A 22,391-nucleotide genomic window follows, 5' to 3' on the forward strand; every position below is an offset into this window, starting at 1 on the left:
CAGGATTTACTAGTGATTCTTGTATTCCATCACAGTCTATGTGAAATATGTGAAGTACAGATCTCTGTCTTTGTTGTTGCGTAATACATTCTTCTTCAAAGGGGACCGGAGTAATTATTTAAACCTGGTTGATGTATGTGAGCTACTGAAATTGTCTGATAACTCCCGACCAAACTTTTATCGTTTCACTGGTCCTGGTTTTTCAGTGTTATTTTCTGTGGAGTCTGTTTTTTCTCAGTAGGGCTCTTTGTTTGCCCCTCTTAGTTCACACATTTATGCGAGGTATTTCTCGCTCTCTCTCTCTCTCTCTCTCTCTCTCTCTCTCTCTCTCAAAGGGACGCAGGTGTTTTGTTTTCTGAGTATCCTGGAGACAGGATGGTATTGGTACAAATGAGAGACACTATTCTTCCTGCTGGTGCGAAACCATAACTGGAGTCATAGCGCAAGATCTGTTTGTGAAATTTTTCAGGTTCGCAAACAACCAGTAAACACACATAGGACATTCATCAGAAAATATTCCTGTACATGGATGGGAGAAGGGATTACCTGAGCGTCTGAAGAGGTGCTTTCGTGACTATGACGTACTTGGTTCACACAGCCCATGCTCAGTTTGTTGGACTTTGGTTGGGCGTTGTGGGATGGACCCTCACTATTGTGACCATCGGGTTGGTACAATGGCGGGTTTGGGTTGTGGATGATTTGTCCGTCATTACGTCTGGGCTAGCCTGGGTTGGCATATGGAGAGTTTGTTTCTATAGTCATGTCTTGGTGACCTCACAGTATGATGTCATGTTCTGTCAGAAGATAGCAATATCAGATGCGTTCACACCAGCGGACATCGCTGCGGCACAAGTTCTCATGCTGGTGGCGCTGATTCTGGGCCTTGTGGGTAATGCCGGAGCTGTCTACGGTCTCAGAAACATCTACTTTGGACTGGACGAACCCAAACCCATCCGACTGGCGTTCTCATTTGGTGGCGCTCTTTTCTTAATGGCAGGATTGTGTTCCTCTGTACCCGTCCTGTGGAACTTAAACTCGGTGGTGACCAATCAGACCATCCACTTTCCCAGCAACTTCCACATGCCCCCTGCTCCCGTGAGGCAGTACACTGGAGGTGGCATTGCCATGGGGATGGTTTCATTTATGCTGATGATCATTAGCGGAATCATATTTCTGTCCTACAGGTTTCCTGTGAGACAAGGCCCCAAGGTAACACCCCAATGGCCTGAGGAGGGTCACTCTGCAATCTGGGACCCTGGGAAGTCTAGCCTGTTTTTCAACAAGGACAACACAAACCATTGTCAGGGTAGAGACAACAGGGCTTTCCAGGCAGAGGAGAACGTCTGAACCACTGTGCCAGCAGGCGTGTTGGTGTGTTCTTTTATTAGCGGTACTGTTTTTGGTGTAATTGTTTGAATGATTTGGCCAAATATAATGAATACAGACAAACGCAGTTTTACTGGTATGCCTTGTTTGCACTGATTGCCTCTTTTTTGTTCATGTTTTGTTTCATGTTTCATGTTGAGCGTGTGATGAGTGAAAGCGTTGTTTTACTATTTACTGAATGTCTGCATGAGTAACTGTGGTCTCAGGTGAATCTTAGTAATTGGGAAGTTATACATAAGTTGTCTCTGGAGATAACATCATATGTCACTATTGCCTCAGTCACTGCTGCGCAACCACACCTGAGGGACCGTGTGTGTAATCAAATTTACTGTGATCTTATATTGTATTGCAGAATGTGGACCTTAAGTCATCACTATATAAAACTTCAGTACAATCATACCTTCTGTAAAATATGTTTCATAATGTAACATTCATCCATATCACAATGTGTTCTTCAACCATAAAGGAGAGTTTTCATTGTTTAATGAAAATACTGTGACTACAGGGTTATGGCAATGACATTTTGTTGTCCTTTATTGTTTTATTTATGTATTCCAGATAAACCTGGTTTGCTTATTTAACAAAATGTCAGAGATATATGTCATCATCATAAACTACTACACTTAATATTTATTGTATCTTTTTAATTTATCAAGATTGTAAGTATATTATTATGTTAGTGTTTCAGTCTTGGTTTTAAAGCATAGCTGTGGTGTTTTGTTGATATTTTTATGAGTAAAAAAAACAGACCGAGGGTTTTAAACCTGAAATTAAAAAGACAGCGGGGAACATCATTATATTGAGCCATGGGGTTGGCTTTTAGATGTATTGCCCTGAGCATAATTGACTTTGCAGGTTGCTGTCTGTTTTACTTAGGACACCGCGTTCTGATTAAATGAGTCTTCGGTTAGGAATTCACCACACACTTCTTAACTGAAAATCAGATATGCATCCTGACAGGAGAAAAAGACCGAATTCATATCATTGGGTCTGTACAAAGACCAATAATCCTGATGATTACATGATATAAGGAGTCAAGGGGAATTAAGAGGGATTAATTTTTCTCTTTCCCCTGCTCTTTCAATGACTTTAAGATATTATTCCCCCTCTAACCTCTTTATTTCATTGGAAAGCACACTATGAAATTATAGAATTGTTTGGCTCCCTCCTGACAGGTTCCATGTGTATTTAGCTGTTTTGCACACAGTGATATTTGCCTACTGTTTTCATTCAAGCATGACTCTGACACGGCTAAATAAATGTTGTAAGAGAAGAAAAATCACTTTCATATAGGCTACCATACCTCTTTGAGGTTTGAAATGTATTACTGATAAGAAGTAAGTTTTACAGCTTTTTTGTTGTTAGTATACAGATTTATACACTTAATGGTAGAAATATAGAGATTTGAAAGCGTAAAGGTGCAGAGGTGTGTAGATATGTTTTTTTATTTGAGAGAAATCTTCATAATTTGAAATGGAGTTGTATACGGAAGGAGCAGATTATGAGTAGTGGCAGGGGGCCTTATGCCCTTGTAGGTAGGCTGTGGTCCATAACCTCTGTGGAGACCCAGTTCATGTGAACAGGAGCGGAGGATGGCAGTGGCAGGGCACGTGAACCTTGTTCCAGACGTCTTATTTCAGGACCATCAGTGCACTAATTGTTAGTCTGGATGTTCAGTCTGTGCCAAACAGCTCTGACTTTGGTCTTCATTGTACTGGGGAGGAACAAAGGCTGCCTTTTTGTTTGTGTGTGTGTGAGAGAGAGAGACAGAGAGAGAGAGAGACAGAGACAGAGAAAGAGAAAGAGAGTGACTGAGAGAGAGAGAGAGAGAGAGAGAGAGAGTGTATGTGTGAGTGAGAGAGAGAGAGAGAGAGAGAGACAGAGAAAGAGAGTGACTGAGAGAGTGAGAGAGAGAGAGACAGAGAGAGAGAGAGTGTGTGTATGTGTGAGTGAGAGAGACAGAGACAGAGAAAGAGAAAGAGAGTGACTGAGAGAGAGAGAGAGAGAGAGAGAGAGAGAGATAGAGAGAGAGTGTTGTGTGTTATGTGTTAGTATGTGAGTGTGAGACAGAGGAAAAATGAACTACCAGGTATGACCCCTGACTCTGATCTCAGCTAGAGAAGGCAGTGATCGGTGATGGTGTTGTGTCACAATCGTTCACACCTTAATCAAATACAGCAACCATCTGCGTTATGGAACAGATGACCACACCTTGTGTGATTGTTGGTGGATTGTGCCGTAAAAGTGTTGCCTTTAAGATGTGCTTACGACAATGCTTGACGTATGCTTGCTCTTCGTTTATTGTGTGATGTTTAACTAAACTCCTCATTTACTAGCACTGAAAATAGATTATGGTGATGTGTATGTCTGTATATGGCATGACAATATGTCACCAAGCAAATACTGTGAAAGTGCTTTGTAATGGAGTATGCAATAAATCTTTTTCAAATAAGTATGTCAAACATTTCTGCCATGCTGTTTATTGATAAGAACTGTAATAAAATCATATAAACCAATACAGTTCATATTCTTTCGCAAGTAAAAAAGAAATATTTAAAATGATTAAATCTTGTTTTAGGGTCCTGATATACGGAAAATGGAATGCTTATCTCATTCTACCTTTTAAAGTATTTCAGTGTGCTAATGATTAACATTTTATAATACATTTTGTAAAAACATTCATTCTAAACAGGTCAACATTAAGTTAATTATTCAAATAATAAATAAGAACATTAAATGTTTCCATTAGTGCAAAAAAACCAAGAAACACTCTGTCTCATCTCTTCCCTGAAGTACAGTAATACCTCCACTATTCATTCCTGGGAGGGGGGGGGGGTATTGGCTCCTTTGGAAAAGGTCTGTATGATTGTCAGTCCTCCTCATGTTTCATTTGCACAGAGGAAGTGGGCAGGAAACAAGGATGAAGTGATGGCTTCATGTGCCTCTCTGATGTTGAACCAACCTTTGTATGTAAAAAGACGGCTGGATTAGCATACAAAGACATAATGGCTTCATTGTTAGAGGGTGACAAAAAGAGCTTTCTTACAGCATGGATGCAGGCTGTGAAGCACTGGTCCTTCAAAGTCAAGGCTGGGACCCAGTGTGAGAGGACCTCAGAGGAACTGTGAGGACAGGGTTAGAGCATTCAGAGGAGTTCAAAAAGTGCAAAACGACTTTGGAAAGGGGTAGCCACTGTTCTGAGTCGGATTGTGCAATAACGTTCGAGCAATAGTCGCACGCTAATGTGTCCGACATTCCTCCCTCCCTGTATCGTCATTAGGATGGTCATTAACTGTAGCTTACCTCAGGAATCAGTGAGGCTGGATCAAGGGGGATTAATCTCCAGAGCTGTTTCCAGAAGACTTGCTTTGTCATTAAAAAACAGACACCACCCTCACCAGAACAGCACATATTGAATATGAAAGTGAATATGAAAGTGAATATGAAAGATTCCACTTCATAAATATTATTTTAAATCTTTATTTATTTTTGTTCAGTCAATTCAATATTATTTACAGATGTATCCAATGAATAATGTTCTCAAAATAGTATTGTGTGCTATTTGTATTCTGAGACTCTGAAACACACACACACACACACACACACACACACACGCACACACACACACACACAAATGCAGCTTACATAAAACTACCCTGTTTGCCCAAAAACCTCACTTTCATTTCATACAGAGCACAAAACAAGGAACACACAACTCCAACAGTTCAAAGAACAATCATAGACCATTACTTTCAATCAAGAAATTAAATAATTACAAAACAAGAACACAACAATTCAGACAAACAAACATCCGATATGTCAGTTTTCTATTTGGTGTTCTGTGATATGTTTGTTGCCATTGCATATGCAGTTGAAACATAATTTTAAAATAAATTCACTCCACAAGAATACACACATACACATATGTATATGCAACCTTAAGAACAAAATAAAACCATTATTCACATGTTTTCTTTCCACTCTCCCATTCAACGATGAAATGCGCTCAGTAAGTGATTAAACACAGTATTCTATGATACAATAATAAAATGTATAATGTTTGGAATGACAAGAATGCAGTTTGATACTTTTTACTGAAATTTTTTCAGTCAAGCTCTCCTATATTTCAGAAATCATTTTCATTTGTTGTGTATTTCCCTGTTCTGTGTCAGACCAGAGCAATTTCCACTGTGGAAAACATGTGCTTGAAAACCTCATAGCACCAGGCCTATGTAGGATTAATTGACACCACAATTAAAATTGTCTTTTCACATCACAACAAAATTTGAACTTACACAGATTGTAACAGTAAAAACGCTGTTTCATTTGTAATATATACACCCTTTCTATAATGCCATCCACATTTGTCAAATCTCTGGTCCGCACGTGAAAATATCTCTTCATGTTCTTTAATGTCGACTCAATATTCAAAAAAAAAAAAAGATATTTCATGATTTACAGTTGTAGCTCACAATAAGTAATTTTGCTACTTCACTAAGGTTTATAATTGTCTAATAAACTGACCTTGTGATTAAAAAAAAAAAAAAGTCAAGAAATTTTAATTCTCTTTACCTGTGGTCCTAAAATAGCAGCATCACCTCCCCATGAGCATCCTAGAATGGTGGTGGTCCCATATGATCAAAACACTCTTTACACAAAATGCTGCAGTGCATGGTTAGTTGTAGCAAAGTTTAATCTATGTCGTCATTCTGAGAAAGACAGGGTTTCTTCTTTTTACACATACTCTGTCCTCCTCCTGGAAGATTGTTCAGCACTGTTGGCACGTTTGTGTAAGGGTATGGCTACTGGAAGGGCACATGGTTCTTCTTGAAGGCAAATACAGGAGGTGACCAGCAGGAATCCAGCCACCAAGTGAAGGAACCCCGCTGTCCATCCGCAGAAGAGAGCATCTCCAAACTCCCACCGTGGCACCACATTTGGCACAGTCTCATCAAAGAACCTCAGGACTGTCAGGTGGGCTATGTATGACACAGGGATGAGACCCAGTATCCCAGCAGCCACGCAGAGAATCCCTCCCAGCATCTTCAGGGTCCTCTTGGCACGCAGTGTTTCTAAGCCTTTGCAGCTGTTGACCAGGTAGATCCCAGGAATGGCCAGGAGCAATGCCAACAGGCCTGTTGCCAAGGTGACACACATAAGGACCCTGGCCAGGCGTATATCTGGCGGGAGGCCGAGGAGACTGTCGTACGGCCGACACTCCTGGATCCCAAGGTCCTGTACGACACACGTCCCCCATAAACCCATCTCATAGCTCTCTGCAGGAAGCAGTTCGGTGGACAAGGTAAGCCACCGAGACATCATCGTGGTGGCTAGCGAGCAAAGCCAAGCGCCAATGGAGAAAAACACCCCCAGAAGTTCAAGAATACACATACCTGGGTCCATAGCTCCTCTGCCTGGTCAGACACAGTGCAGCTGTCTGGCTGCACTCAGTAATATTCCTCTCTTCTCTCTCCTCAAAGAAGTGTTTTTCCTTCCCCCCCGTCCAACTCACTATCAGTGAACTTCTTTGAAAGTCAGGCCAATTAATGAGGGCTGTTAAGTTCGCACAGCATGGGCAGGGGGCTGTCTACAATGACCAGCCTCCTGTCAGAGAACACGCTCATCATCTGCAAATCACTGACATGCTGCCCTCCCCTCTTCAAGCTGCTCTCGCCGCTTTGTCAGAAGGCTGCAAGAGGACGTGTTAGGCAGGGATGGGGAAACAACGGCATCATTCACATGTATACATGATTCTGGCCATTTACAATCTGCCAGCCTAACAGCATGCTGGAATTCTCATGATATGGATCGATGACGTTCCAATAGACACCATGGTTTGGGTATGAAAATAGTCTCAAAAGCTGCTGAATAATTAAAAAAAAAAAAAAAAAGTGCAAATGGGAAAATACTGTTAAAACTAAGCATGCTGTTTCAAAATACAATTAAAAAAACACTTACAAATATCCCCTTTTCTGGGCTCAATTGTCAAAAATTGTGAGCTGCAAACAAAAACAAAAGCCTTTTATGAGTTTATCACATCTTGGAGTATTACGCAGCTGGTGACGCCTGGTAGTAGGAGGCAGAATATGAAAGCCACTGTATACGTACACACAAACACACACACAAACACAATCTCAAATTCAGTCACAAGAATATACACAAACACAAATATACAAAACTTCTCCCACTCCACATAACCTCTTCTGCTCTCAGCTGACCAGGCCATGGGTGTGATTTGTGATGAAGGAAAATGTGCTGAAATGCACAAATACACTGAAGTACTGCAGGGTTTACATTGCATGATGTGTGTGTGTGTGTGTGTGTGTGAATGTGTGGGTGAAAGAGAGGGGGGATAAAAATGTGTTTACATTTCTGTCAATATGTTACAAATCCATATATATTATGCAAAATATGTAGGGTAAAATATAAGGGTCTATGAAGAGTTTCTTATTTTTCAGACTTTGGAGTAGGTCCTGGTGGAGGAAGGAGAGTTCTGTACAATTAGTTAATATGGTTAGTTACACTGCGGGACATTAGCGTCTCATAATCTATTATTTTAATTCTGTAGTCTTACTAACATGTGTCCACACAGTTGCTAGAGGGTTAAAATAATAATAATAAAAAAACTAGCAGCTGATCAACAACCTATATGCAGCCTACAAGTTTAAAAATGTGTATCCCAGCTATGTTCTTTAAATAAAATTTGGTGTTATATATTATCGCTTTTTGTGTGATCCACAATTTCAGTTCAGGTTACACTTGTATACGACATTCCTCATTTCTATATTTATTTGTTTGGAAATATAAGGCTAAAATTCGGCCAAATTCAAGGCGTTCATCTCCGAAATGCAAATCTTTGCTTCACTCTTGGTTCTGTGTTTAACTACGTTGCTTTAGCTGCACGGCAGAGGCGCAGCAACCGCACAGTCTTTGACATAGGCGAGCCGTGGTTTGTTTTGAGTCGCTTTGAGCTGGTGCATTCTGGGAAACATCTCTGACGTCTCCCTCGGTACCTACTAGCCTGCTAAGTGCTGTGTGGCAGGTGCAGTGGAAATAATCAAATACATAGTTAAAATGACCATCTCTGACCGTCACCACGTAATATAAGGGATGCCAGCAGTGTAAAAACATCACTTCGTTAGAAAAGCCGCAGCGATGGAGGCAGAGGGTAAGCGACAAGGGGGAAAAAAGCAATGTTAATGATAAAATGACATGACCGAATCTTGTGCACACACCACCCAAGCTACATATCTGCAGAAGATAAGCCTGCATTATCGAACAAAAAGAAAAGGAAACGGTCGCACATAGGTTTGCGTCACCTTTTCCAAATTACACTGTTTTGTTATGTTATCGTATACAGAGAGTTGGCTAGTAGCAGAAAACAGGAGAAATGAAAAGATTGTGTTATAGCTGTCGCTGCAAGGCCAATGTGGTATGTGCAGTGACATTAACTCCGTTTTTTCTTTGTGCCAGTCATAAAACTCTATCCGGTATCTAGCTATGCACTAAATGTGAACTTTTATTTGCTTACTTCACTGTTGCACTGCACAGTGATTCGAATGTACAATCGATGATTCACCAAAAAGACTGGAAAGTGATTCAAGCATACTGCAGGTATACATAGGTGTCTATGTTGAGTTTTGACGTTTTGAATGCCGTTTGTAGAGTCTAAAACAGAATATTACAGAAACTACTAAAAAATGTATATGTTCTTGCAAGCAGAATAAAATGCAATGATTATTAACCAAACGTAACTGCTTCACATCAGCGATCAGCAATGCCACTCCCACCGAGGAGCTGAATGGCGCTGGGAACCTGATGGATTTTCTTGACGAACCTTTCCCTGACGTTGGCACCTACGAGGACTTTCACACTATAGACTGGCTTAGGGAGAAGTCCAGGGACACAGACCGCCACAGAAAGGTGAAACAGAGTTTTACTGTTGGCTTTACTGTCCTTACTATCAATTTTGGACCTAGATTTTTTCCCCCTTTTAGATCTGTAAAACATACTGACCACATTCAGTCTGAATTGGATGCCGTTTCCTTTATGTCTCTTGCTGGTGTTACAATCCCAGTCAAGTATGTTGTTAATACAGCATCAAGTCTTAGAGTAAGGGATCATAAACACTCATACCCACATATTCAGGAATAGCTTTCAGTTGTTTGACATAACAAGTGAAATTCTAAGTGTATCAAAGTGAAGTAGTTTTTTTGTATTGTCCATCTGCATTTAATCTGTCAGTACTAAAGCTAAGTGAAAAAACAAAAAACTCCAGTTAATCTTGGTGTCTTGCAGATTACGAACAAGAGTAAGGAGTCCATTTGGGAATTTATTAAGAGTTTACTGGATGCCTGGTCAGGATGGGTGGTGATGCTGCTCATTGGACTTCTGTCTGGTAAGGCAGGAATTATAGATTACATTCTGTGTAGAGTTTTGATATTAAATGGTGATTGTTATTTTACTTGGTATCAGTCCTCTGATAAATTAAGGTGCACATGGTCTGTTTTGCTATGTTATTCTCAGGCACTCTGGCTGGTGTCATTGACTTGGCTGTGGACTGGATGACAGATCTGAAAGAGGGCGTGTGTTTGTCTGCATTCTGGTACAGTCACGAACAGTGCTGCTGGACCTCCAATGAGACTACTTTTGCTGATCGTGACAAATGCCCGCAGTGGCAGAAATGGGCGGAGCTGATGACTGGGCACACAGAGGTTGTTGCCATTACTGTATTACTCCCCTAAATAGGAGGACATTATTACACTGCAACATAGAGAAGTGTATTATCTCTCTGTGGCACTCATTCGTGAAAACGGGTCATTGCCAGCTAACTTTGATAAACATCTTTTCATGTAATGTAAATAAGCTTCTTTTTATTCTTCCACAGCTAGTAGATAAAGAACATCTTGAAAGCTCAGTTTAAAGTTAACATGACCTGTGAAATAGGAAACTGGTCATGTAAAACCCTATTTGTCTTTTGATTTTCAGAGTGCTGGGGCGTATGTGTTGAACTATTTCTTGTACGTGCTTTGGGCTCTATTCTTCTCTTTCCTGGCTGTGTCTCTAGTGCGAGTCTTTGCTCCATATGCTTGTGGTTCTGGGATCCCTGAGGTAAAAAGAGGAATTAAGGTCAAAATGTAAATTACAACTGATGTATAATACAATTGTTGATTTTTGTTATTCTGTACATAGCTGTAAAGCTCTTTCAAATAATTAATTAAGCGAAATTCATGTAATTGAATCAACATGTGGTTGAATTTTATTTCGTCTAATTGATTTTTCTAACTCCTTTTGCCAGATTAAGACCATTCTGAGTGGCTTTATCATACGGGGTTACCTGGGAAAGTGGACACTGTTGATAAAGACCGTGACCTTGGTCCTGGCTGTATCGTCGGGCCTCAGTTTGGGAAAGGAGGGCCCACTTGTTCATGTGGCATGTTGCTGCGGTAATCTCTTCTGCAGCCTTTTCTCCAAGTACAGCAAAAATGAGGGCAAGCGCAGAGAGGTAAGTTTTGTTATTACCTCATCCTCAGAACGTATGCAAGCGTTTGGTAATCTTTTGTCTTTGTCATTTCAACACGCACAGCAGCAACTTCCAGTAATAGAGGGAGGTTGTGTAAAAAAAAAAAAAAAAAGTCATATTGTAAAAATCGAGTGTCATGAGAGTTCTATGTTTCCTTTTTGTTTTCAAGTTTTTTCATATGTCTTTATCTTTTGAGAAATATAATATCTATTTAGTATCTTACATTATTTATTTGATATTTCTCTTTGGGTATAAAAAAAAATAAAAATAAGTTGGATTCTATTCATAATTGAAATGAGCGTTTAATATAAGCTAAGTGGCTTGTGTAGTCATAATGTTTGAAGTGGTTACTCTACCCACACAAGGACTGTCATATGTATGTGTGACCTGCAGGTTTTGTCTGCTGCTGCAGCTGCTGGTGTGTCTGTGGCTTTTGGAGCCCCAATAGGAGGAGTGCTCTTCAGCTTAGAGGAGGTAGGGACATCACACTTATTACCATTGAGAATAAATGAATTTCCGGGATTTATATACATCATATATCTTTTCAGTATCTTTAGATTCTATGTTTGGAACGTTTAGTTTGTTGTGCTTGACCTTCATGCACATCTGTCTTTTCCAACCCACGGCATGGAGTCTATGAACATCTAAAGGGACAACCTTAACCCTTTTCTGGCTTTGATGTTTGAGCCAATGTTCAGATAAGTAAAGCAACATCTTGCTCTTACTCTGAATACAGGTGAGTTACTACTTCCCTCTGAAGACTCTCTGGCGTTCTTTCTTTGCCGCCCTGGTCGCGGCCTTTACACTCCGCTCCATCAATCCATTTGGCAACAATCGACTGGTGCTTTTTTACGTGGAGTACCACACGCCCTGGTACATGGCTGAGCTGGTACCCTTTATCCTGCTGGGAGTTTTCGGTGGTCTCTGGGGAACGCTCTTTATCCGCGGGAACATCGCGTGGTGTCGCCGCCGTAAGACCACTCAGCTGGGGAAGTACCCGGTGCTGGAGGTGATCGTGGTGACGGGCATCACCGCCATCCTGGCGTTCCCAAACCCCTACACGAGACGCAGCACCAGCGAACTCATCTCCGAGCTGTTTAACGACTGTGGGGCGCTGGAGTCGTCTCAGCTCTGCGACTACATCAACAACCCCAACATGACCCGGCCCGTGGACGACATCCCCGACAGGCCAGCCGGACCCGGGGTCTACACTGCCCTTTGGCAGCTGGCACTGGCTCTCATCTTTAAGATCGTCATCACCATCTTCACCTTTGGCATGAAGGTCAGGACAACTTATTGCTATTGCTCTGACGAGGTTTGGAACATGTAGAGCAATATGTAATATTATCGTTTTGTTGTGAAATTGGGTGGAAAATGAGAAAGAGTGAGAGACAATAAAAGAGAGTGTATGCTGTGGGTATTAGTGCTAGTATGTTCATCACTGTAACTTTGTAATCTTTGAATATATAAATATTTCATGTATTGAAAAAATTAACACTTGTAATAATAATAATAGTAAACAACATAACACAGAAAGCTACAATTTGGAATCGTGGTCCGTAGTTGAATTAAAACCTGACCCAAGCTGCTTCACTATTGACACTTTGAACAGATCCCCTCTGGGCTTTTCATTCCCAGTATGGCAGTGGGTGCCATAGCTGGGCGCATAGTGGGCATTGCTGTGGAACAGATGGCATACCACCACCATGACTGGATTATCTTTAAGAACTGGTGCCGACCGGGGGCAGACTGTGTCACCCCTGGTCTTTATGCCATGGTGGGAGCTGCTGCATGTCTGGGTAAGGTGGCTTCTGAGGTGGGATACTGGGAGACAGAGAAGATATTTTTGGTTTTGTTCTGCTCCGGTGACTGTAGCAGATAGATGGAAAAGATTTCCATTTCCAATAGAACAAGATAGTATTCAAGAAAAAAATTTAGTTTTGCTTTACTCTAATTATAGTTTTGAGTAATAACTAGTGTAAAGCACTGAAATATTATAGCAAGAAATGCAAGGCTTATTTTATTTTATGATGCTGTTACAGACTGTTTTTTTTTTTTTTTTTTTTAATTTCGTCTGTCAGGTGGGGTGACGCGGATGACTGTGTCTCTGGTGGTCATTATGTTTGAACTGACTGGTGGACTGGAGTACATTGTGCCTTTGATGGCTGCGGCGGTCACCAGTAAGTGGGTGGCAGATGCGTTTGGGAAAGAGGGAATCTACGAGGCTCATATTCGGCTGAATGGCTACCCCTACCTGGACCAGGACGAGTTTACTCATCGCACGCTGGCCACAGACGTGATGCGTCCCCGTCGGAGTGAACCCCCGCTTGCTGTGCTCACCCAGGATAGCACGACAGTGGAGGATGTGGAAACGCTCATTAAAGAAACCGATTACAACGGTTTCCCTGTGGTGGTGTCACGCGAGTCCGAGCGCCTCATTGGCTTTGTGCAGCGCAGAGACCTGATCCTGGCCATAAGTAAGAGACTTACTCAGTGTATACATGTGCCAGTATCCTCTGCTCTCTCTGTCTCTCCACTCTATCAACACTTTTAACAAGAAAGTCATGTATCAGCAAACCTCACTAGCACACTAGCCAGAATTAGCATCATATTTCTGTTACGTTTTTACTCCTTGGCGGTGTATTTTACTTAAATCCACTTTTTTGAGTGGCTGAATATGACTGTTTCCCCTCTTTCTTCTGCAGAAAATGCTCGTCAGAAGCAGGACGGAGTGGTCAGTAACTCGATAGTGTACTTCACTGAGGACGCCCCTCAGCAGCCTCCCAGTAACCCCCAGCCGCTGAAGCTCAGACGCATCCTGAACCTCAGCCCCTTCACTGTCACCGACCACACTCCCATGGAGACGGTGGTGGACATCTTCCGCAAGCTGGGTCTAAGGCAGTGCCTGGTCACCCGCAGCGGGTGAGAATTTTCCCCTGCTATTACGGTCTTGTTACTAGAGGGTTTTTTTTTTCCATTTTTGAAAGAGTTCTCGTTTGGTGCTTTTCACACACTTTAGCGACTGTACGATCTTGTGATATGATATGCCTGGTATGTCTTATAGTGTACCATTGATTTGTTATTGTAAATATCAGTTCTGATTCACAGTGCTGCTTAAAAAAAAAAAATTCTCCGTTCTATTGTTTTTGAGGGCCCTTGTGCTGCCATCTACTGACAGGAAGTTTTTATTGTTTTATCTTTTAATAATTTATCAAAGTGAAAAGCACAAATTCATTCTCAGGGTTGCGCGTACTTCCAGTTGCACTCACCTATTTTCATTTTCCCTCTCCTTCAGACGGCTTTTGGGCATTATCACAAAGAAGGATGTTCTTCGACACATGGCCCAAATGATGAACCAGGATCCAGAGTCTATCATGTTCAATTAAATCCCAATACTACACTAACCTTCTTAAAAGCCAATGCCTTTAAGGACATCCATCCAGAGACTGATGATGTACATAGTGCACTGCTACTGTTGTTTGTGAAGTATTCACTCCTATGATATCGTAACACTTATGTCCCCATGTATGTGTTTGGAGGCAGAAGAAGGGATGATGTCAAAGATGGGCCAAGTATCGGTGTCCTTGTAACTACTGTTAATTTTACTGCTGCTGCCACGTTTATTTTTACTAACATGAACTTATAGATTGCATAAATTAGTTACTATATCCTCTCTCTCTCTCTGAAGCCTCGATAAACCTCAGAGAAACAGAGCTGTGACAAACGAAAGGGAAGCTGTCGTGTAAACCAATTTATGTGCTGTTTTATGTTCTTTAAGCCAATGTGTTTGGAATAGTTTTTGTTAATCAGGGTTGAAAATAATTTTATCTTCAATGTATTGGTGTCCTCACAGAGTGAGGATAAGATATGTGGACTATATGAATCAAATCATACAGCCAGTTTTACTTTCATAAGCATTAATTGTCTGAATTGTAATAATTTTGTGTCATGTAGAGGGTATTGAAAATCAGTCAAAATCTAAATTGATCAAAATGGAATGTGCAAACACCTTTGCCAACACTGTAACTATAGGACAAACTGTGTCTTCAACACTGGAACTCTAGTATTTATATTTATTTAACGTGAATATTTGTTTTGGTCAAAACTGTAAGTGATATTTATACAGTACTCTGTAATATAATATTTATTTTCCTGTGATGCACACAGCTATGGTATGTTTTCTGTAATACACAGTTTGCAACCATTTGAAATTCCACAAGACTGCTACAAAAAGAACATTATGTTAAATGATTTAGAATATATCTGTTAAGATGTTATATGTACAGTTGGCTTAATTTATATGGTGTTATGTTTCCCTATCTGTCCTGTACTGTTTTTTTAGTACTGACATATTGGAGCATTAAGATTCTCAACAATAAATTGGGTTTGCACCAAAAGAAGAATATTACCCACAAAACAGGATATGAAACATACTAATTCAGCTTTTATGATCACTTAAAAAAAATCCAATTGTTTTTTACCTCAAACTGAACATAATGCTATGTCATGTCAGAACATTTCAAAATTTCCAATGAATTTCTGCATACAGTTACAGAGCTTGAAGTGGAAAGTTGTTGCTTAACAGCCAAAATCATCTCTGAATTAGCATGGAGTTTTTCAGCAGAACCATACGGTGATATTAAAGATTAAACTTTTTAAAGGTCTTGTAATTAGTGAAATAGAAGTACATCAAATGTTAACAGCATATGCCAATACTGTTATCGATACTGTTCTCCAATTTTAAATAGAAAAGCTCAACCAAAGCCCAAACAGTTAACTTATGAAGAAATAATCATAAAAATGACTTACAGTTTTAATTATATGTATTAAACGTGTTATATGTATTTCATAACAATCATTAAATAAGGTAAATATTAGTTTGGAGCTGAAAAACTGAATATATCTGATAAAACCAACAGTGGCATTATTAAACTGCACAGCGGTGTGTACCTTTCAAACATTTGGTCCATAAACTGTTTCTCATGCTTCAATTGTCACTGAGGTGTAGATGATTGTGCCATGTCGTTTTTATGACTTTAACCCCGCCTGGATAGCTGGTTAGGAATGAGGACCACAACAGTGCCTAAATGGGGATGGAGACAATGGTGGGCAGCGGTCCTATAGGTGGAGGGTTATACTTCTCAACTCGCATCAGCCGACGGAGAATATCGTCGCGGTCCCTCGGCCAGCTATAAATATGAGTATTTTGCAGCCACGCAGGGACATGGCACTAGAGAAACAGAGAAAAAGAGCAGCGGGAGAAATAAAAATTAAAAGTGTTAAAAATGACAATGAATCAGTTTCACAGACATCAACACTACTTCTCAAAAATACTATTTTGTTTTGTGGTTACAAACAATGTAAAACATAAAAGACCAGAGAAATGACAGGTTATTTTACTTATTCCATGAAGTGCCTTGAATTAATAATAACATTTTAGCAGAAATTTACCCTTTTAGCCCCAGGGAAAAGTATGGGAATGAACCTGAAGTTTTTGCAGCCGTTTTGAATGAATTCACTTTGCAACTGGTTGGCAAAGAGAAGATTGGGGGACATTAATTTATGAAATGAGAACATTCTTATGTTAAGATGCAAGTTATACTGTGAACATAACTGTAAACATGTTTGAAATGAAACACTGATGACTAAAATATGAAAACAGCAATCACGGGAAGCTGTCATACCAGTACTTGTTTTAACGTGTCAGTAAGAGGAAATCATGTTGATGATTTTCATCACAGATATATCTGTTTCCAATAATCTTTCGCTAATCCCACCTGCTTGTGAATGTAGACTGTGTTTAATGTCCTCTCATCGTTGTCCATACTGATGTTACCGCCGGTCACGGTCTCATAATACTTCATACTAATGATAATGATTATCAGGTAATCTTTCTGCACAGAGAAAAAGAGAATGAGCGAAACTAGATGAAACTTAAGGCACAAACACAATACTGAATAGATTATGGTTACATGAAAATAAATTCACATTTACCTCATTGAGGTACCTTTCCATGCAGTCAATCTTGCTGATGCTATTGAGGTGTTGCTCAAATACATCAATCTATTTGGATACAAATTTGAGTTACAGTACAATATTTTTTACCTGCTGAAATTCTGTAGGACATTTATCTCATTATAATGTGTCTGTAGCATGATAAAGTATAATTATCATTCTTGATATTACAGCCGTATTTGCTGATATTTGAAATCTGTAAATCTACAAAAAGCTACAGAGGTTGGCTGTAAAAATAAAAATCCCAAACTTTCAATAAAACATTAAAAAAAAAAAAAAATCATACATGCGTATCGAAGCCATTACTTCTCAGCAAGGCCACAAACTTGATGATCTCCTTAACGTGGTCATCGCTGTCTGCCTCATAGGTGACAAACACCTTCCCTAAGAGAGACAAGAAAGACCAAGGAAGTGAGAAAAACAGACAACGAGCTCTTTGACTGTTCTACTTACTTTTTTTTGAGTGTGATGTGTCATGTAAATGTCAAAGAAACCATGGCAATCGTTAATGATCTTTTAAGTCAAAACTCAAACTCACTCTGTTCCTGGGAAAGATGTGTGCAGCTAGGATTGGCCTGTCTGGGCTTGGGACACGTGTATCTCCTACAGGTAAAAACAAAAAATGTCAACAATTTATATCTTTGCATTGTATAATAATAACACAGGGCTACGCCCCCCCCCCCCCCCCCCCCCCCCGCAGTGATATACTTCCAGCCGGCAAAGCCTGAGCGTAGATTGTCTTATAACATTTGTACCTCAAGTACAGAGTACATTAAAAAAAAAAAAAAAAAAGGTCAGGAAGCCTCATACTCTTTCTTAACACTGGACTTGTTCACACTTGTATTCCTATGTTATTTCACTCATACTACCTTTCCTGATCTCTTCCCTGATGGCATAGAAACGTTTTTTTATAGGGCTGAGCACAAAGAAGAGCAAAGAGATTCTGCTCAAGAGTCTTGTCATCTTTTATTTCGTTGAGCTCCTTGTTGAAAAGACTCCCGTTACTTCAACCCAGCTTGCCTGAGATGTCACAAATATAACTGCAACAGGTAAGGGTCTCCTACAATTTAAAATCAAAGGCCGTCCTCCTCTTAGCTATTACTTACATTATTTGATCTGTTTGATTCTTTACAGTCACTTGTAAAGCTGAACCTCTCTCACTTAAAATATTCACAATGGAAGAAAACTCTGATATACAGATGGGATTTTTGAAATGAAATTTGGTCTGAAACTGTCCATCTAACTAGCTTCTTATGAAGTGTTCTTTAAATGAATCAAAGTCTTGGACTCATGAGTTCAATTCAACACGTAATATTAATTCCGCTCGAGGACTTGATATACTGATAAGAGAATCATAAGCGTGAGAGTCTGAGAATCAGTTGGTGGACTCACCCTTTTGTGTAGTCTGTCTCTGCATGTCTATAGTGGTCTGGGCCTTGGAGATGAAACATACAAACATTCTTTAAGAAAAAAAAAACTAATGAAATTGAGTCTATGCTAGCAAATGCCTCCTACCTAATAGGCACCCTTGAGGGAAAAAGAGAGGCTCACAAAGTTCAATTATCTTCTGGATGAACTGCATTCTTCTGCTGAAAACATCTTCATAGATTATGTAGGTGTGGTAAGAATCATGGAGACGACCATGTCTATTTTTGTCTCAAAGCAAATCCATGTTTTGAGTAATATTCAGTCAAAACCAGATAAACAGTTTGCCCTCTTTATATTGTGGTTTTATTTAAGGTGTAACTTCATGTAATTTCAGTAATAATCATGGATTACCATAAAAGCTGATTATGATACATGTCACACTGATATATTAACTCACCAGAAAGCCCATGGGGTAAATGATATCCAGGCCTGGGGCTCAGGAGGTGGGCAGGAATCAGCCTAGGCTGAGTTGGACCACATTGTCCACAAAATGCTGGGTTCATGTGGTGACCTGGGAAGGGAGAATGTGAGTGGGGAAGTAAGGCTGGACCTGGTGGAAATGAGTGGAGGGATCTAGGCTGTTCCAGGCTGACAATGCTGGGGCTGTGTCTACCAGGCAGCGAGAGAGGCCTCATCTGAGTATGGTAATCATCTCTTGTGTAACTGTGGAACTCCGTGGAAGGTAAGTAGGATGGCAGACTATTTGAATAGCCCTCTCCTTCATGGCTACCGCTGACATAACTTGGGTAGTGCCAGGTAGGGCCGTGACAGGTGTCCTGATTACTCCTCCCAATCTCTGCCTGGCTGGGGAAAGGCGTCTGAAGGCTGTATCCAGCCCAAAGGTGCTGTGGCAAATGAGGTGCTTTGTATTTCCAGTGATCGTTTTGGTGGTACACAGGCTCTTCATCCTTTACTTTGCTTAAGGTAACATCAGAGGCCCCATCAGGTGTGGGATGGGCTCCTGGGAAGGACATGGGTTGGAAGTCTTGGCTCATTGTCTCATCGTTCTCCTCAGGAAAGTTTAGAGAATCATGCGGGAACGTATGACCAGCCATGTGGTTCAGGAATCTACAAAGAGAAACCAGATTATCCACAAAAAATTCCCCTGTTAGCCCTTTAGTACCTCTGCAGTATTAACAATATAGAGAAAAATAGGGTCAATTGCATGAATAATGAAGTGAGTGTGAATGCATATAATCGAGACAGTAGCTTTGGAAAGTAGAAAAAAGGCAAGGTTAAGACTGCTTGAAGAGGAAATGATGCAATAATGAATACGGTGTCAGAGAACAGAATCATAATCTGTGTACTTACACCATATTCAGTTAGATTACCCCCTCTTTTTAGTTCTCTAATTTAAAAGACACCATTTCTCAGAAAGAGAACTGTCTCATTGTCATGAGGAAATGCATAAGACACTCCTTTTTAGATGTGTGTGTTATTGAAATGATCCGTGACATTTTGGGCTAAGAATTTCCATGTAGCCCCATGCTATATTCCTGCTAACCAATCATCTTTCAAGTACTTAAGCAGCACTTAACTCGTTCTCTGCGTCAGTCACTTCAGAAGGTCACCTCTTCCCCTAACCCCACTCCCCCACATTCCTTCACTTTGTCTACAAACACTTGTATAACTCCCTCAGTCTGCATATGATGACCAGAGGGGCTCTGAGGCCAGTCTAGCAGACCTTAAGCTGTCTAAAGTTGTACTCCATGCCAAACATGTCACAAAGCAAAGCCATGAACACAGGTCCACATAGTCACTGTTCCAGGCAGAATAGTGTTAAGAATAGTGTTAATTCGCTATTTTTAACTCCTGAATTGTCCCACTCAAAAGTTAATGAAATTTATAAAGGTTTTGGGAGGACTCTGTTATAAGAAACAAGAAAGTTCAGATAGCAAGGTAGGTTTCAGGTGGGTTCCATTTAAAAATGAACACATTTGACTGAAGTCATAAACAAGGCCATGCGAAGAATGAAGATCACAGGCCACAAAGAAAGAATTACCGAAGGTGTGGCTCAACACTTAATGTTTTGCTAGCAATGTATCCATATATAGCTGTTTTTCAACTATTTTTGTTAAGATTTTGGGAATGTAGTAAAACATGTTTTTTACAATACCATATTAACATGAGAGCTAAAGTTTTAAACTAAAGTGACAATTGATGTGTAAGGAATTTCTAAGCACAAGATCTTTTTCTTCATAATCAGATATACAGTTGACCACATAAACCTCACTAAGCACTGCACTTGGGGGTTGTTATCTTTATTGCTGTAAACCTGCTGTATAAAACTCAGACAGAATCAGACAGTAGCGTTCTTTGATTAATTTAGTAAAGGACACAAAACTTAAGAGACCTGCTGAGAGTTTAGCTGCTGAGGTGCAAAAAATAGAGGTCAATGGCATGCTTTAAGTGCAAAGTAAGCTTTTCACTAAGTATGTATCAAATACACCCATGCAACCCCACTGACGGAACAGAGTGTCAGAATGTAGGCCAAGCTCTAAAGCAACAGACTATGTGTCAAAGTTCCAGAGATCTAGCATGTCTGAAAACCACAACTGAGGAACATCTTTCTGCATGCTGGCCACCCAAGACATTACTTACGATGCGGCCATTACATTTCTTTATATGTGAACAACTTGCGGTGTGAGTAAACTTATGTATTCTGCTTAATCTGACACGAGAACCGAATTCATACCTATTGTCCTAAATTTGGCGTAAACAAAAGATTGTGACAGGGATGTTTCATTAAATTTTACCACTGAGCTGCTGAAAAACGTGTTGGTGGTGGAAATGAGAGTCTTACTTGCCATTTCGGTTTATGAGACTTTCATCCTAAATTTATCTGATTTTTGTTTCCTGTGCAATACATAGAGCTGGAGACATTATCAACAAGCTCTCAGTGGTGCTCAGGGGGAAAAAACACTTGTGAAACATTAAATCAGATTATAGTATTTCCTGTATGCTCATTTCATTATTGGAACACAATTCTCTATTACCATGCATTATTTAATTGCTTTTATGTTTTTTCAGAGTAATACCCCTATTTTTTGAAAGGGTACACTAAAGTTAAGTAGGCCTATTTTATACATTCTGACACCCTTAAAAAGCCATGAAGGACACACAACACTGGTGGGAAAAATCTAATTATAATTTATGTTAACAGAAGAGAGGACAGAACACAAATACACGTGTGCTTATGTATACACCATTATATACAGGGCAACTTCAGAGGCAGATTGGAAATTAATAAAAATAAGAAAGTAAAACATAAATACGCTTAATTTGCTTTCACTTCTTCTGTTTTCGCAATACCTCGGCATAATGACACAGAAAGCAAGAATTACAAAATGAAAGTTACTCTCTAAGAATGGGCCTATCATGACCGATTTCAGTTCTATTCTACTATCATGTTGCTAACGTTTGCCGTAGCAACCGAGAAACCGCCGACCTATTTTACAGTAAAAACTAATTTCTCAATATAGGCCTCCCCTTAGTTACCTGAGTTTGAAGTCGCACCTGGCCAGTTACAAAATAGTTGATAACAACAAACGAAAAAAGATTAAAGTTCACTAAGTAATACCTGTCAGTAATTTGTAGTAGGTACCGGTTACTGGCTACATTAAACTCGAATATATGTTTCCGAAATTCAAAATTTTACACAGAAAATAAAATGGATAAAGACCACTTTCGTGGGGGTTTGATAAAACTTACGCAGGGACGTTAAAGCTGGCAGATCTCGGGTCGTATGGAACGCATTTCTTTAAACGTCCTCTTCTTTCTTTAGACCGTCCCGCTGGTCAGGTATCCTTGGTCCATCAGTTTTTTTTTATATCATTAGTACGGCAGTACTCAGCAACTAAGGCGTGAACTTGACAGCATCAGGACTTGTGCTTATCTAAACGCCACCAACGTATAGAGAACACTTAGCCGAGGTAGGAGGAGTTTGGTGAATGCGTTGTAAGGTCCGGAAATAATTGGCGTGACGAATATCACAGAACGCTCATTAACCAGAGTATGACGATGATCAGCTAAAATCACT

At 40.1% G+C, this 22,391-nt stretch overlaps 3 protein-coding genes across 4 annotated transcripts; 2 read left to right on the plus strand and 1 right to left on the minus strand.

Annotated features, from left to right (window-relative positions):
• The first annotated feature begins 576 nt into the window (after positions 1–576).
• Positions 577–1,347, plus strand: LOC115810147 (claudin-34-like). The gene has a single exon (XM_030772073.1). It carries the CDS (start codon positions 577–579, stop codon positions 1,345–1,347), a length of 771 nt encoding a protein of 256 aa, XP_030627933.1.
• Positions 1,348–6,120: 4,773 nt separating this feature from the next.
• Positions 6,121–6,789, minus strand: LOC115810949 (putative claudin-24). The gene has a single exon (XM_030773020.1). It carries the CDS (start codon positions 6,787–6,789, stop codon positions 6,121–6,123), a length of 669 nt encoding a protein of 222 aa, XP_030628880.1.
• Positions 6,790–9,920: 3,131 nt separating this feature from the next.
• Positions 9,921–14,717, plus strand: clcn4 (chloride channel, voltage-sensitive 4). Of its 2 annotated transcripts, XM_030771074.1 has the most exons (9): positions 9,921–10,100; positions 10,375–10,497; positions 10,685–10,891; positions 11,303–11,383; positions 11,646–12,191; positions 12,522–12,708; positions 12,991–13,386; positions 13,615–13,831; positions 14,205–14,717. In XM_030771074.1, the coding sequence occupies exons 1-9, from the start codon at positions 9,951–9,953 to the stop codon at positions 14,293–14,295; spliced, it is 1,998 nt and encodes a 665-aa protein (XP_030626934.1). In that variant the 5' UTR covers positions 9,921–9,950; the 3' UTR covers positions 14,296–14,717. The 2 variants fall into 2 exon arrangements, with proteins under 2 accessions (XP_030626934.1, XP_030626935.1); XM_030771075.1 differs by lacking the exon at positions 11,303–11,383.
• Positions 14,718–22,391: the final 7,674 nt, after the last annotated feature.

This window comes from Chanos chanos, chromosome 4 (genome assembly GCF_902362185.1).
Source record: "Chanos chanos chromosome 4, fChaCha1.1, whole genome shotgun sequence".
Lineage (NCBI taxonomy): Eukaryota > Metazoa > Chordata > Actinopteri > Gonorynchiformes > Chanidae > Chanos > Chanos chanos.